The sequence below is a fragment of the Terrapene carolina genome, unplaced genomic scaffold, assembly GCF_002925995.2.
Source record: "Terrapene carolina triunguis isolate 2854851 unplaced genomic scaffold, T_m_triunguis-2.0 Scaffold53, whole genome shotgun sequence".
Taxonomy (NCBI): Eukaryota; Metazoa; Chordata; order Testudines; family Emydidae; genus Terrapene; species Terrapene triunguis.
The window spans coordinates 12,907,181-12,922,323 of record NW_020664404.1 but is presented as its reverse complement, the minus strand read 5'-3'; the positions used below and the strand labels follow the sequence as shown (position 1 = coordinate 12,922,323).

The following is a 15,143-nucleotide window of genomic DNA, read 5'->3' as shown; positions in this document are numbered from 1 at the left end:
TCCAGTACAGCTGGGACCTCCCCTCACCTGCCACACTGGGACAGCCGGTCCTGGCTGGAATGGGGTAATCCTGTATGCAAACCACAGACAAATATAGGTAAGGGGAAAAGCCATTCCCAGCCTGGGGTGGTTAGCTACGTAGAGCCAGCCTGTGCAGGCTGTGTGGGGGGAGAGGTTTCTGCCTTATCCCCATAATAAATCACAGCACTGGGAATGCAAAAGTGCAAATAAGGGGGGGAGGTAGTTGAACTACGTTACCCAGGATGCATTTGTGATTCCAGGCTTTATATTTCTGGGGGGAGGGGGGAGTTACATAAATCCTTGTGCGTTGGTCATCTGGCCCCGCCCTATGGAACGTCAGCGGTGCTAAACCCAGCCCCCATGGAACGTTTTGTAGCCAGTCAGTTTCAGATTGCTATAGTCTGTTCTATTCCATGCTATTTCCTGCTGCTGGGGGATAAAGGATCCCAGTCTTCTCCTTCCCCGTCGTGGGGAGCTGGATTTACACTGGGGGGGTGGGGGAAATCCTGAGCCCCTAACCTGCCCTGGACTCAAGGGACTGGACCCCAGCATCCTCCCCTGGGGGTGCGGGGTGTTTTTTCCCCAGCGTTGATGACCCCCGTGCCCCCAAACTCCGTTCAGGGGGCTGTTCTCACGAGCCGGAGATCCCGTTCCCGGGGTGCGGGGGGGCTGGGGAGGAGGTGGAGGGGAAGGAGCCGCGGGGAGTCCTGTATCCTGGATTGCAATCGTTCTAGGAAGGATCCTTTCCTCTTTTGGGGTTTGTGCTGCTGCCTCTTTACCACCAAAGACTCCGGATCCTGGCCTCTGTGACTCTGAGTGACTCCTCTACAAGAAGACAGGAGGGTTTTGATTGTTTGTTTGTTTTTTGGGGTGTGTGTTTGCTACATTCATTTTTTGGGGGGGGGTTAGCCACCTGGTAGACTGCTCTCGAGGACACAGCTGCTCCTTCCTTTTTCCATCTCTTTCCTCTTCTTCCCCCTGCAACATATTCAAATCTGGATCACTATGGAGCTGGAGAATATTGTGGCCAACACAGTCCTGCTGAAAGCCAGAGAAGGTAAGAGAATAACTTGGGACTTGGGTCATTTTGGGTGTCTCTGAACATGCCTTGACACCGTGATTACCAGAAGGAAATTGGGAACAGGGAGTGAAGCATCTGCTGCTTTATTGCTGTTCGCTTGATTTTACTGAGTGAAAGCAAACTGTGCCCGGGGAGGGGGGAAGGGGTGTGTGAGAACAGGATATTTTGTAACCTGAAATGCAGCTGTAGGAAACGGACCTGGAAGCTGGGATTTAGTGGGTTTCCTCAGTAGTTCCCCAAGATGCTTTATAATTGCAATATTTAGCATTTATAGCTTCATTTACAAAACATCCTCTGGTGTTTTCACCTGCCATATACATTTGAAAACATTTGTTTTTTGTTTAAAGTTTTCTCTGTAATGACTATGGCCTGGGGATGGAAATTTTACATATCCCCTGCACCTCAGAACTGCGATGTGATTTACATGTGTGAATGTAAGCTTTGGACTCTGGCTCTGTCTTTGAACAGGAAGCACAAAATGCATGTTTGCTGCTCTGTCTGGATGCAAAACTCTGACAAGCAGACAAGATAAAATATAGAAAGCACATTGTGACTTTTGATTACCACAGAAAGCTAAAGCTGTGTTGCAGGAGAATCCCAAGATTATGTGTTATACCTGACCTTTCATTGATATTCTATGGATGGTCTGTTTCATGCGATTTGATCTAATTTATTATGCTAGAGAAAAGTGGTCATGCTGCTGACCTGGTGTAGTGTAGTATATTTTGTGTGACTGTGCTGTAGACATCACAACAGAAATTCTGGTTGTGGTACATTTTAACCAGGTGTGGTGTACTGGGAGATGGTATCTCTTTATTTTCACCCATTGCACCACAAAGATGGTTTTACCTTCCTTATCTTTAAACCCTTAATGTAAAGTGGCCACTGATTGTTCGAGTGTGGTAAATATGCCGGAATTGCAGAGGGATACCAGTAATGCTAAACTCTTATGTACTTTTTTTTTATGTTGGAGGTGAAATTTTCAAAGGCATCAAAGTCCCATTTCCAGAAGGCAAACAGGGAGTTAGTAGTCGGTCCTGTTGCCTTTCATTGAGACTTAGGCCAGTTCTACACTTTGAAGACTTTGCTGGTGTAGCTACCTAGGCTATACTGGCAGAGTGCTGCTAGTGAGGACATGGTTATACCAATGACATTTCGCGCTTTGCTAGCATAGCTTATTCCAGACTCCTTGAGCAAAATACACTGTTCTAGCAAAATTGCACTTTTGCTAATGTAACTACATCTGTGCTGGAAAATGCCCCTAGTTCAGGTATGTCAGTCACAAATCACACCCATAATCAATGTAGCTATGCCAGCAACAGTCTGTAGTTTAGACCTGGCCACAGGCTCCTAAGTGCCTACATCACTTTTAAAAATGGGACTTATGTTCCTAAATCACTTGAAATTTTTACTCTGTGTTCCTAAACTTTCATAACTGAAAAGCAAACAGCAGCGTAGAGTGACGTGAAATAAGGAAATCCCTTAAAGTGACAGTGGGGAAATATCTTGCTTCAAGGATGATCCCACAGCAAGCCAGCATTTATTGGAAGGCACGTTCTTCTGAAGGGCCCCCTCTCTTATCAGTGAACACAGTGTGGGAGAACAGTGTCCCATGGACACTACTTGCCACACACTCCTAAACACCTCTACCCTGATACAACACTGTCCTCAGGAGCCAAAAAATCTTACTGCGTTATGTGTGAAACCACATTATATCGAACTTGCTTTGATTCGCCGGAGTGCGCAGCTCCGCCCCCCCCCCCCCCCCCCCCCCCGCCGGAGCACTGCTTTACCGCGTTCTATCCGAATTCGTGTTATATCGGGTTGTGTTATCTCAGGGTAGAGGTGTATTTGTACATGCCAAGTGGTGGGGAAGCTTTCTTGCTAATTGTGCCTCAGCCTGTAGCTTGGGAGAACCATCTCTACAGAAGAGAGTTCACTCTGTGGCTCATTTAGCCCTTTGCCTTCCAGCCAAGACCCGCATTCGTAGTGGTGTGTGCTTTGTGAGCTGCCCTGCTACTCGTATAGTATATGTTTGTTTAGTTTGGAAAAGAGAAGACTGAGAGGGGACATGATAGCAGTTTTCAGGTATCTAAAAGGGTGTCATAAGGAGGAGGGAGAAAACTTGTTCACCTTAGCCTCTAAGGACAGAACAAGAAGCAATGGGCTTAAACTGCAGCAAGGGAGGTTTAGGTTGGACATTAGGAAAAAGTTCCTAACTGTCAGGGTGGTTAAACGCTGGAATAAACTGCCTAGAGAGGTTGTGGAATCTCCATCTCTGGAGATATTTAAGAGTAGGTTAGATAAATGTCTATCAGGGATGGTCTAAACCGTATTTGGTCCTGCCAGGCGGGCAGGGGACTGGACTCGATGACCTCTTGAGGTCCCTTCCAGTCCTAGAATCTATGAATCTATGGGCACCTGTCTCCTGAACTAAGCTCCTCAGCTCTTTTCACTGAAGCCATCGGATGTCAAATGAAAGCTCCTTTTGGCCCAAGTCAAAGTTGAGCTGGCGTGAGTTGGCTTCACCAGAGCACTGTAGCGCAAACCCTCTGCTTAGTTCTTTCTTCCAAGGAAGCTTATTGTTAGGCAGGCGAAACACCAGGCAGGAATACATCGCTTGTAAATTACTGGTATCAGAAACAGAGACAGTTTTAATAGGAGGAAGAGCAACTATAAAAGCTCAGACAGAAATAGTGTGTTCATTTCAGCACAAGATGACCACAAGCTGCTCTCTAATGGAGGCAGGAAAGTAACTCAACGGCCGGTCCTGCTATTCAAGTGCAGTGAGGCGATTTCCTTTCAGGCTTGATAACGGTTCCTTTCTCTGACTTGTCATCCTGGATGGGGTGGGTGGGAGGTCCCCTCATGCATTCTGACCTTGGACAGATCCAGTCTACTTTTTCCAATTCCCAGTCTTCCAAGGCTGGAAACCTGAGCTACTGGAATCCTTCAGGAATGATTTGCACAAATGAGCTACTGCTGCTGCACCTCAGAGCAGCAAACAGTTCGTGCCACTAAGGAGCAGCACCAATGTACAGTAGCTAGCTCGTGGCAAAAGTGTCTCAAGTGCCAAGGAGATCAGGGCCATTGTAATGTTCAAATCCCCTGCACACCCTAGGTCATGATCTATTCCAATGGGCTTATTGTGGATAAAAGTATTTGGACTCGGTCTTTCAAAGATGCCTAAGGGATTCAGATGCCAAGTTCCCATTTAATTTAAACAGGCGCTGGGGGTCCAAATGCAGTTTTGAAAGTCTTCAGAGGTGGATCCGAGCTCAAGTCTGGCATCCGAGGCATGAAAAGGGTCGCGGGGGGGGGGGATTTATTTTTCTCGGGCATTGTTCTACTGCTACCATCAAACGACACGATGATTCTAATCGTTGTTCCTTGGGCAGCTGGATTCTCTCTTCTCTGGTCACTTGGGTACATCCTTTTGTGTGTTTGGTCATGAAGTGGGGTGTCTGAAATGCTCCTGGAGAGGGTGGGCTGTCTCAACACCCAACGTAACCCGAATACCTGCTTGTGACTCCTGTGCATTTGAGGTTGGGGTGAGCTAGGGGTGAATAACTGGTCCTACAGCTTTGGGCTAGTGTAATTTTGGCAGAGATGGCTTAGGGCTCTGACTTCACCTGTCCCTTCTGCATGCTGGCCAGCATGACATCTGGAAATACTTGATCCAAATGTCATTGTAGAAATATCCCTGCCTCCATAAAATGCACTAGAGTTTAACCCTACAGTACTGAAATACGTGCCTGTGTTTCTGGAATCCTGAGTCTCCTTTAAGTGCTGTGACTTGATCAGTATCCCATGGAAAAGGCCTGGCAGCGTATTTAGCAAGGTGTTAGGTGCTCTCTTTGCAGGGCTTTTTTCCACTGTGCATTAGCTACGGGCTCGGATGGAATCCCGGTTCCAGGCTGAGCTGCTGGTTCCAGAACTATAAAGCAGCAGCTGGTGTCTTCACAGCCAACACTGTAAAATGGCAACTGTGCGAAAACCTCTCTGCCTCAGTGGCAATTGACCGCCCCAAGGGCAGCATTGGGGGAGCCTCGTCTCAGGGCCAGAAAAACACTTCTGTATGTGCTGAGGGGGGACCAACACATGGGTGCGTGGCAGAGTTGAGTCCTGGGCAATTAGACAAGGATATTCTGCCTCCCTATATGTCCCGTCCTCACTCCTGCTGTTCCAGCTGGAGATAGGAGTCTGGTCTGGAGCTGCTGTGCCGGGCGCTAGGAGAGAAAGCAGCTGCTGCTTTCTGCCCCAGTGTTGGTCAAAGGGATTCCGCTCTGTGGACATGCGGTGCCTGATCCTGTTTCCGTTTAAGCTTCTTGCCGTGGTGGGATGACTAGGCCTGTTGCCTGTAAAAGCCAGGTTAGTGCCTTGGGTTCCTTCTGTGGAGCTGGCTACCTGTCGGTCGCTGTGAATGGCCTGCCAGCACCGCTGGGGGTGAATCCGCAGTGAACTGACTGCCCCCTGCCGATTCTGGCATGCAGGGCCTCTGATCTAGCTCGTGCACTCCTCCCCCCGGGGACCATGGCACTTGAAGGTGCGTAGCCAGGCCAGAGTCTGTGGGCAAGGCCTCGCTGCGTGTGTCTCAAGCTGGTTGGAGTGCAGCTGGAACGGACGTCTCGGTCTGCCAAACGGTTACTGATCAACAGTGACCAGTGCTAAAGGAGAGGCTGCAAACTCTGGAGGGTTTAGGGATCTAGGACAGCTTTCCTGGGGCCGTCTGTGTTCTGGGTGGGGTCTTTAGAGGCTTTGCGATTCAGGAGCCAGAATTTCCTGACTTCCCTCCCCAAAGCCAGTGCCCCCAGCCACCTTCAGTGAATCCGTTCGGGCAGGATCCTCATACGCTAGGGCCCCTTTACACCGCTCTGACAGGCTGCCGGGGCTTCACTGCACTGTCAGGGCCCTTTGCGCTGTCAGCGGTATTCCCAACCTCAAGCGTTCACAAACCATGAGCCCGGCCCTTCTTAAAATCCTGAGATTGCACTGGGCAGCTGTCCATATTCCAACCACCGTTGTAGCTACCCTGGTGCGCACCCCTGCTGGGAGCTAGGGTAAGCTGTGCCAGTAATTGCAGCATAGCAGCGCTTTGCCTGTCTGCACTAGCAGCTGAAATCTGGGCGAATCCCAGCGTGGGCAAGGTCTGTGTCTTTGCGCCTTCGACTGGCCCCTAAATGAGGGATGGCTTAGAAGACTGTGCCATGAGGAAGTAAGGAGCGTGAGTGATGTAATAGACTATGAATCTATGTACTTGTCATGAGCTTGAGTTGCAAATCAATGCCCGTAGGGGTGTACCTGCAGCATTTAAACAGTGGGAACATCTGGCCCAGGGTCACTAGAGAGGCCAGTCCAGATGTGAACCAGTGTAGTGTGGGATAGCGGTGGGAGCAGGGCCGGCTTTAGGCCAATTCAACCAATTCCCCTGAATCGGGCCCCGCCCCTAAGAGGGCCCCGCGCCCAAGCCCCGGTACGGCGTACCGGCAAGAGCCGGTGTGCTGTACCCGGGTGGCCCGGCTTCCCCAGGGGGCAATTTAAAGGGCCTGGGGCTCCCAGCAGGGGCTGGAGCCCCAGGCCCTTTAAATTGCCACCAGAGCCCCACTGCTGGAGCCCTGGGGTAGGGCTGCGGGGCTCTGGGGGCTATTTAAAAAGTCCAGGGCTCCCGTTGCTTCTACCGCCCCGGCCCTTTAAATAGCCGCTGGAGCCCCACTGCTTCCCCAGGGCTCCCGCGGCTATTTAAAGGGCTGGGGCAGTGGAAGCAGGGGAGCCCCAGGCCCTTTAAATAGCCCCCGAGCCCCGGGCTGCTGCTGCTACCCCAGTGGGGGGTGGGGGAGGGGGGAGGAGGAGGGGGCACTTACCGTACAGGGTGGGCTGTACCCGCACCCCCTGCCCACAGCCAGCCCCTGCTGCACCCCCGGCCCTGTCTCCAGCCAACCCCTGCCGCACCCCCCTGCGGCCCTGCCTGAAGCCAGCCAGCCCCAGACACACACCCCTGCCCGCACCAGCCCCTGCCGCACCCCCTGCCCACACCAGCCCTGCACCCCCTGCCCTGCCTGTAGCCAGCCCTGCACCTCCTGCCCTGTCTCCAGCCAGCCCCTGCCGCACCCCCCTGCCTGAAGCCAGCCAGTCCCGCACTCCTGTGTCTCCAGCCCTGCCAACCCATGCCGCACCCCACTGCTGCCCTGCCTGAAGCCAGCCAGCCCACCCCACATACCCCTGTCTCCAGCCAGCCCCGCACCCCTTGCCTTGCCTGCAGCCAGACCCTACCTCCAGTCAGCCCCTGCCCTGCCTCCAGCCAGCCCCATGTCCACTGGTGCCCTGCAGTTCCCAGGGCAGTAACCCTGCACACCTGCTTCAATGAGGGAGGCAGGGAGCAGCTGGGACCCACATATGTGCACACCCTAGGGTGACCAGACAGCAAGTGTGAAAAATCGGGACGGGGGTGGGGGTAATAGGATCCTATATAAGAAAAAGACCCCAAAATCCAGACTGTCCCTATAAAATTGGGACATCTGGTCACCCTAGCACCCCCCCAGGGAGTGGTGGGGACCCACACATGTGAAACGGAGCTCATTTCTAGTTCAGGCCCATCTTTTTAAAAAAGAACTTTAGGTAGGGTTAACATACATCCGTATTTTCCCGGACATGTCAGGCTTTTTGGTTCTTAAATCGCCGTCCGGGAGGAATTTTTAAAATTTAAAATACGGGAAAATACGGACGTATGGTAACCCTATTGGTACAAAAAATACATACTGTGGCACATCTCTTAAATCAGAACTTTTTATAGGGAACCGGTTGCTAATAAATTTGTTAGTCTCTAAGGTGCCACAAGTACTCCTGTTCTTTTTAAGAAATGAAAGTCTTTTTTTTGCGTTTTTTTTTTTTTTAAGTCATCCCTGCCGGGGCTCCCCCGAAAATGTTCGAAATGGGCCCCGCACTTTCTAAAGCCAGCCCTGGGTGGGAGGACTCACTGAAGCAGTGTGGTCAAATTGGCATGAGGATGCATCCATGCAAACCTTCCAACAATAGGACACCTACTGAAACAGCAAAGCTGCTTCCAAAGTGGTTTAACGATTCTGGTACGAGGCACAAGATAAACCACAAACAAGACAATTTGTGGATGGGCTCAGGGCAGTTTCTGCTGGAAAAAGCTAAGTTACACCAGTGTACCTCCCATGTAGATGTGGCCTGAACTCTTCCACCCCCCGCCCCCCTTATCCTGGCTGTGACTAAAGTACCCTGGCTTTAGCTTGACTGGAGTGTTAGAAGCTGTTAATTAGATATGCTCCTTCAGCTCCAATCTACCAGTGCCTCAGACTAAGCCATTGTTACAAAACAACCGTTCACAGGTGATTTCTCTGGCATAACTCAAAGTTTAACATCTGGGGGGAAAGAACACCTTTGTCACCAGTTTGCTGTATCCACATGGGCAGTCCTGGGGACCTGTTGGCTAACTCCCTCCCCCCAAATCTTGCTGCTTTACAGCTAGCTTCTCTCTCTTCCCTGCTGCCTGCAGCTTAATGTACATTGCTGCTGGGGGTGAATAGCTGAAGTGGTGACAGGTAGGTCAGGTGACAGAGAAGTTGCTAATTTTACACTTTGTAAAATGGACAAAAATAGACAAACACGGTAAGCGATTGCTGAGTTAATGATTTCTCTCTGGCTGTGTGTGTGTGTTCTAAATGGAAAGTGAAAGATAATTTCCCTGGTGTGTGTGTGTGTGGTTTGTAGGGGGTGGGGGAAATGAATTAAGGTCCCACTGTCCCCCAACAGATCGTGGTGCATAACAGGAGGGGGAGAGATTTGTAGGGAGCTGGTGCTGAAAGGGAAATGTGGTCATTTTAGGGCCCTTTTTAAAGATGAGTTACAAACTAGGGATTTAAAAATGGGCTTTGTCTTTTTTAGCTGGTTTAGGGTGGAGAAGGAAGGCTGGAAGATGGGTTTGTGTTTTCGCTTTGCATGGGTGGTGTGGGTTTTTATTTTTTGTTTTTTTGGTTTTTGTTTTTGTTTTATTTGATTTTATATATATATATATATATATATATATATATAATTAGAAATTCAGGTCTCATCTAGATGGGAAGACTGTGGTGGTGAGAATTAGTAAAAGGAGACCATTGCAAGAGCCAAACAAGGAAATTGAGCAATGGGGAGAGGAAAGGATTTGTTGGCTTGCTTCAGATGTATTTTAGTGCATATTTAACTTCAGTGACTTATCAACACATTGGAGAAAGGAACTCTTTGCTAAGATTTAACACTGCTGGCCTTCAGTTAGTGTGAGAGCTCATAACATACATCCTCTGAAACCCACAACAAATCCCCCCAGTGAGCCAAGCAGTATGGTCTAATAGATAGAGCCCTGAACTGTGACTCAGGAGACTTGGGTGCCTCTGCCACACTCTGTTTCCCCATCTGTAAAATAGAGATAATGAAACTGATCTTTTGTAAACTGCTTTGAGATCTACTGACTAAATGTTCTGTCAGAGCTAGGTGGTGTTTCCTTTATCACTCCTGATATTTTAAAGGTTAAAAACCAAACAGGAAAAGAAAAACACTTTAAAGCCAATCACTCTTTCAGACTTCTTTCCTCCCACATAAAGAAGGAAAAAAGGTACAAGCCCAATTTAAAAGAGGGTGAAAAAAATCCTTGCCAGATTCCTGTCAGAGTGATGCTATCTGGGCTGATAGGTGGCCATGGACTAGCCGCATGGTTTGCTGACAAATGGGGCAGGGAAGAGGGTAATAATTGCTGCAAACTGCTTCTCAGTAGGAACTTACACCTCATTTAAATGAGCAAAGAGCATTTCAGGGTGTTACTCTGCTTGATTCAAAGGGAGCTATTGTAACTAACAGTGACACTCTTTCTGGTTCTAAGAAAGTGGTTGAAGAAGCAACTACAAGCCTGTGTGAAGCCAAGCGAAGCCGATATTTGTGAGAGTGTTTTAGAGTGACTGGGGCGGTATATGGTCACTCAGTGTCACACTGGGATCAGGCCTGGAGCTTAGTTTTGGTAGCCCTATGAATAACTAGGCGATTCTTTTTTTCTTTCTGTCTGACCCCGTGGAGATGAAGGGAGTGACACCTGCTAACCACAGGCAAACGCTACAAGGATAAGGGCCAGATTCTAATCACTGCTTCCCCGGGAGGAACTTCACCCACTTCTGTGAAGTCACTCTGGATTTACAACAGTGTGACAGATCCGGAACTGCCTGGCTCCAGGCCTCTGCCCATCCTGTAATTATGTGGGATTGGAACTACCAGGAAAAGTTAACATACAATCTCCATACATCAGAACTCCTCTGCGACTGTTCATTGGTGGAGTTTTGAGAGCTAGGCTGCATGCAAAGCAGAAATTAAGGGAGTCTTAGGATGGGAAGAGGAGCTCTGATTGGAGATCAGATACTAGGGTGATCTTGGATCAGTGAGCAGCTCAGTCCCATACAATTTTGTGTTATTCTCAATCATCTCCAAATTATTGTTTTCTTCTAACGCTTTGTGCTATGTCAGTGCCAGGTGGCCCCAGCGGAGACCAGGGTCCCATTGCACCAGGTGCAGATGCAAACCTGGAGTAAGAGTTCCTGTCCCGAAGAGCTTAGAATCTAAACAGACCAAGGGCAGGAGAGAAGCTAGAGGCCCAGAGAGGGGAAGTGTCTCACCCAAGGTCACCCAGCAGCTCAGTGGCAGAGCTGGGGAGAGAACCCAGCTCCCCTGTGTTCCAGTCCATGCCTGGCCCACTGCCCAAGAGGCCTACTGGGCTCGTTTGGCCCTAGTCGGGAGTCACGGGTGGCATCCGGGCAGTTAGAAGGGGGTGTGGTTTCCAAGTGGGTGCGGCACTCTGGCTGTTCGAAAAGCCCTTCTCAACTGGAATCAGCGGCCGTGCATCCACCGACCTAAATTGCGACTGCAGTTGGACAGCATGAGGTCTTCAAATGATAACTTCCCTACAGTGGGGATAATGATCCTTCCTTACCCAGCTTTGGAAGGGGCTTATCGATCTCTGTGTGGCACAAGGGGTCGTTATTGCTAATTAACCAGTTGCAGGTGTTGGTAAGCAGCAGCTGCATTTTACTCCACGAGTGGCTCCATTTCAGCAGTGGGTTGGCGGTCACTGGGGAGAGCGCAAGCTGGTGGAGTGTTTTGCGCTCCTGTGAGATGAAAAGCACCATTTCAACATGTGCACTACTCCGGCCTGTGACTTTTACACCTCATTTGAAAATAAGGGCTTTTCAGTGGCATTTGGTGCCTAATTCTCTTGGACTCCTGTTGGAAATCACAGTCTAAAACAGCTGGCATTACTGGAGAGGGAATGGGTGGGAGGGTCTGTCTCTGAAAAGCTTACTGGCTTGTGGTCGTGTGAAGATCCTGCAGGACAGACATTGGAGTGGCAGCTCCCTGCATGCAGGGCTGCAACAGCGCAGGGTAACACAGATGGGCGGGGGTTTATCTCTGAACAGGTTTGTTGATGTAACAGATACCCAAATGCTTATGTCTTGCCATTTGGTACATGGGCTTCTTTCCTAGGAGAACAGTTTTATTTTACGTTCAACAGCTTTTCTGATTTCACAGGTCTGATTTCACAGGTTTTCTTAGACCCTTTAAATGAATTAATTTCTTTTTAGTAAGTGAAGTCTAAGGCCAACTCCTGAGCTGATGGAAGCCAAAGGTGCTTCTCTGCTCTATGCCAGCCATGACCCTGCCCCTGCTCCTTTGGGTCCTGTGGCTGCCGGCTTTGAATGGGTTGCATGCCTAGCAGCTGCCATTGAATAAGGGGTTATCAGATGTTGCTCGCACAGTCACCGCATGTTCCAATTAGAGAGCGAACGTAGACTCCATGCGCCGCAATCAGGAAAGTGCCACCTCTGCTCCCATCTGCTCTGTGGGTACACTCAGTCCTATCAGCAGCTGCATCCACGCAAACATGTTCTTGCCCCCTTAGCCCTGGAGAAGTCAATCAAGCTTTGGGAGTGGGCAGTGAATTGGATTCTCTTCTGTATCATGAGTCACTGACTTGTCAGCTAATTTCCGGCGGCAGACGCTTGATCCCTGGTGCCGTGAGGAGCAGGAGCACTGCTTTAATGTTCCCATCCGAGGGGGTGTCTGATTTGTGTGAGCTGGTCTGGCTGGGACTTGCTGAGAGAGAACAAATGGGGGCTGCATGGGTTTGGTTGGTTTGTTGGTTCATTTTCAGCTGTGTGAGCTCTGCTGCCATGGAGCCCTGGATCAGTGTTGCTTTCAGAAGAGGCCATTGCCCTGGGATTACCCTAAATGAAAACATCATCATTAGAGAGCGGTACATTTTCCTGCTGTTTTGCTGCCATTTGCCACAACAAACCCTTGCCCCTCTGCCTCCCCTCTCCCCTCAGCTGGCTTTAATGGAAGCACATCCATGAGAATGTTCCTTGTAGAACGTTCCCTTAATGTTTTGTAGCTTGGTCCTTGGCTTGGTCGTACTGGATCCGTTGAAAGAAAGGAACCCTTCTCCCCTTGTAGGACGATCTGGTCTAAAGATGCACCGTGGTCTATGGCACATAACGGATCACTCCTAGTTGGGATGCCCTAAGATTTCAAAGGCTTTGCGAGGTGTCTGCCTTTCTCTTCTCCTACAGAGCCTGGGTCCAACATTACATGGTCCCTGTTAAGGCTCCTTCCCCACGCTGAACTTCAGGGTACAGATGTGGGGGCCTACATAAAAACTTCTAAGCTTAACTACCAGCTTAGATCTGGTCCGCTGCCATCACTCCCAATGTGCTAATTCCCTTCACTGAGTAGCCTTGAGAGACTCTTCACCAATTCCCTGGTGAATACAGATCCAAATCCCTTGGATCTTAAAACAAGAAGAAATTAACCATCCCCCCTCCTCTCTTCCACCAACTCCTGGTGGATCAAGATCCAACTCCCTTGGATTTAAAAAAACAGGGAAAATCAATCAGGTTCTTAAAAAGAAGGCTTTTAATTAAAGAAAAAGGTAAAAATCATCTCTGTAAAATCAGGACGGAAAATAACTTTACAGGGTAATTAAACTTAAAGAGCCCAGAGGACCCCCCTCTAGCCTTAGGTTCAAAGTTACAGCAAACAGAGGTAACACCCTAGTAAAAGGTACATTTACAAGTTGAGAAAACAAAGCTAAAACTAACACGCCTTGCCTGGCTGTTTACTTACAAGTTTGAAATATGAGAGACTTGTTCAGAAAGATTTGGAGAGCCTGGATTGATGTCTGGTCCCTCTTAGTCCCAAGAGCGAACAACCACCAAAACAAAGAGCACAAACAAAAGCCTTCCCCCCCACCAAGATTTGAAAGTATCTTGTCCCCTTATTGGTCCTTTGGGTCAGGTGTCAGCCAGGTTACCTGAGCTTCTTAACCCTTTACAGGTAAAAGGATTTTGGAGTCTCTGGCCAGGAGGGATTTTATAGTATTGTACACAGGAGGGCTGTTACCCTTCCCTTTATAGTTATGACAGTCCCATGCTGCGTGTCAGATAGCCGGGGAGAGTGCTACCATGTTTGTGCACTTCCCTTCTTTATGGTCCTTCTGGGTTTAGCTTGGTGTGCTGGCTTGACCCGAGCAAGGTGGCTATGAAAGCAAAACTGCCTCTTTGTAGCCATTAGCACTTGGCTTGGTTATGGGGTTTTTGTAGAAGGGCTACTGATCGCAGAAAGCTGTCAGTCACCTAAGTCTGGAGGCTGCAGAGAATGGAGGAGGCACTGACACGGGATGCTCTGTTAGCATGTAGCTATGCTGCCATTTGGGAAGGAATTATTTCTACCTTTAGGAGAAGGGGAGAGTCCTCCTGTGCTGGGCACTCTCAGGCCAGTCGGGTGCCGGAATGGCCCTCAACGTTGGAGTGACTGACTCAGTGGCTGTGGTGGTGTTTACCTTACAGTATTGCATACAAGCTCCACCCCTGACTGGCCCCAGGTGCAGCAGTCCCAGGCTTCTTGCTCTCGTTCTCTGTCTCTCTGCCACAGACAGAAGAGAGGGGCAGAATGAAATGCCTTGCTGCAGCCAAGCAGAGCTTCTGCTCTGACTCAAGCTGCCGGCTGGCTCTGGGCTGGTGTCTCGGATGAGAATGATGGTGGAGCAGCCCGACTTCCATATGATCTCAGACCTTTCCGAGTCCCTCCCTGTGTAGCCAGCAGCCTGAGTGAGGGCAGGCACATGCTTAATGTGAGAAGGCGTTTGCTGGGGGCCTGCATCGAGGAAATACTGTCGCACTTCCTGAGCCATTGGGTGCTGCCTAGAGCAGGAGGAGCCCAGTTTCAGGTTTTGATTGGATGCTGGGCCCTGGTCTGAGACCTTTAAACAAACTGCGTCGTGCACAAGTCGTGCATGCTGAATTCTGTGGGCTGCACGACACAAGGAATGGGGGACCGGTTCTGGTTTCCATTGCCCTTCACTGCTAGGCAGCTGGCTCCAAACTGGGCCGGGGGGCAGAGGCTAAAAGCTGTTGTCTCTGCCCTGTGTCTGGTGTGACATGCATGCCACGGGTCCCTGCCTTCTGCTCAGGGGACAGGGGTCCACATTACAAAAAATTCACAGCTGGCCTCTTGTTGGCTGACTCCGCAAAGTCAGCTTGGCTGGATGGAAATGTGAGGAACCCTGTTCTCTCTCCTTGCCAGGCAGGCGGAGGGTGGCCCGTCGGGGTGGGACTGAGACGTTCACCAGCGTGGGGAAAGCTCACACTGTCGCTAGCCGCTGCATCGGCCCTGCAGATTCTAGTCTGTTGTACACAGGTTCTTCTCCCCCCGCCTCACTGTGGTATCTGAGCTAGGGTTACCATATTTGGAGCCTCCTAAAGGAGGACACTCCACGGGGCCCCGCCCCCGCCCCAACTCCGCCCCTTCCCCAAAGTCCCCGCCCCAACTCCGCCCCCTCCCCTGCTTCCCGTGAACATTTGATTCGCGGGAAGCAGGAAGCAGGTAACCTGGGGGGGAGTGGGGGGAGGAGGCGGCCCCGGCCCAGCGCGCCCCCGGCCCGGCGCACCCCCCGGCCCCCGGCGGCCCGGCGCACCCCCCGGCCCAGCGGCGCTGGATTTTGCCG

At 50.3% G+C, this 15,143-nt stretch overlaps 1 protein-coding gene across 1 annotated transcript in view; it reads left to right on the top strand.

The window, feature by feature from the left end:
* Positions 1 to 430: 430 nt before the first annotated feature.
* Positions 431 to 15,143, top strand: part of LOC112116636 (G protein-coupled receptor kinase 5-like) — a 63,954-nt gene continuing 49,241 nt past the window's right edge. The window contains exon 1 of the mRNA XM_024214259.2: positions 431 to 1,078. Coding sequence (XP_024070027.2) covers positions 1,027 to 1,078 — 52 coding nt within the window. The 5' untranslated portion in view covers positions 431 to 1,026. The remainder of the gene's footprint in view (positions 1,079 to 15,143) is intronic.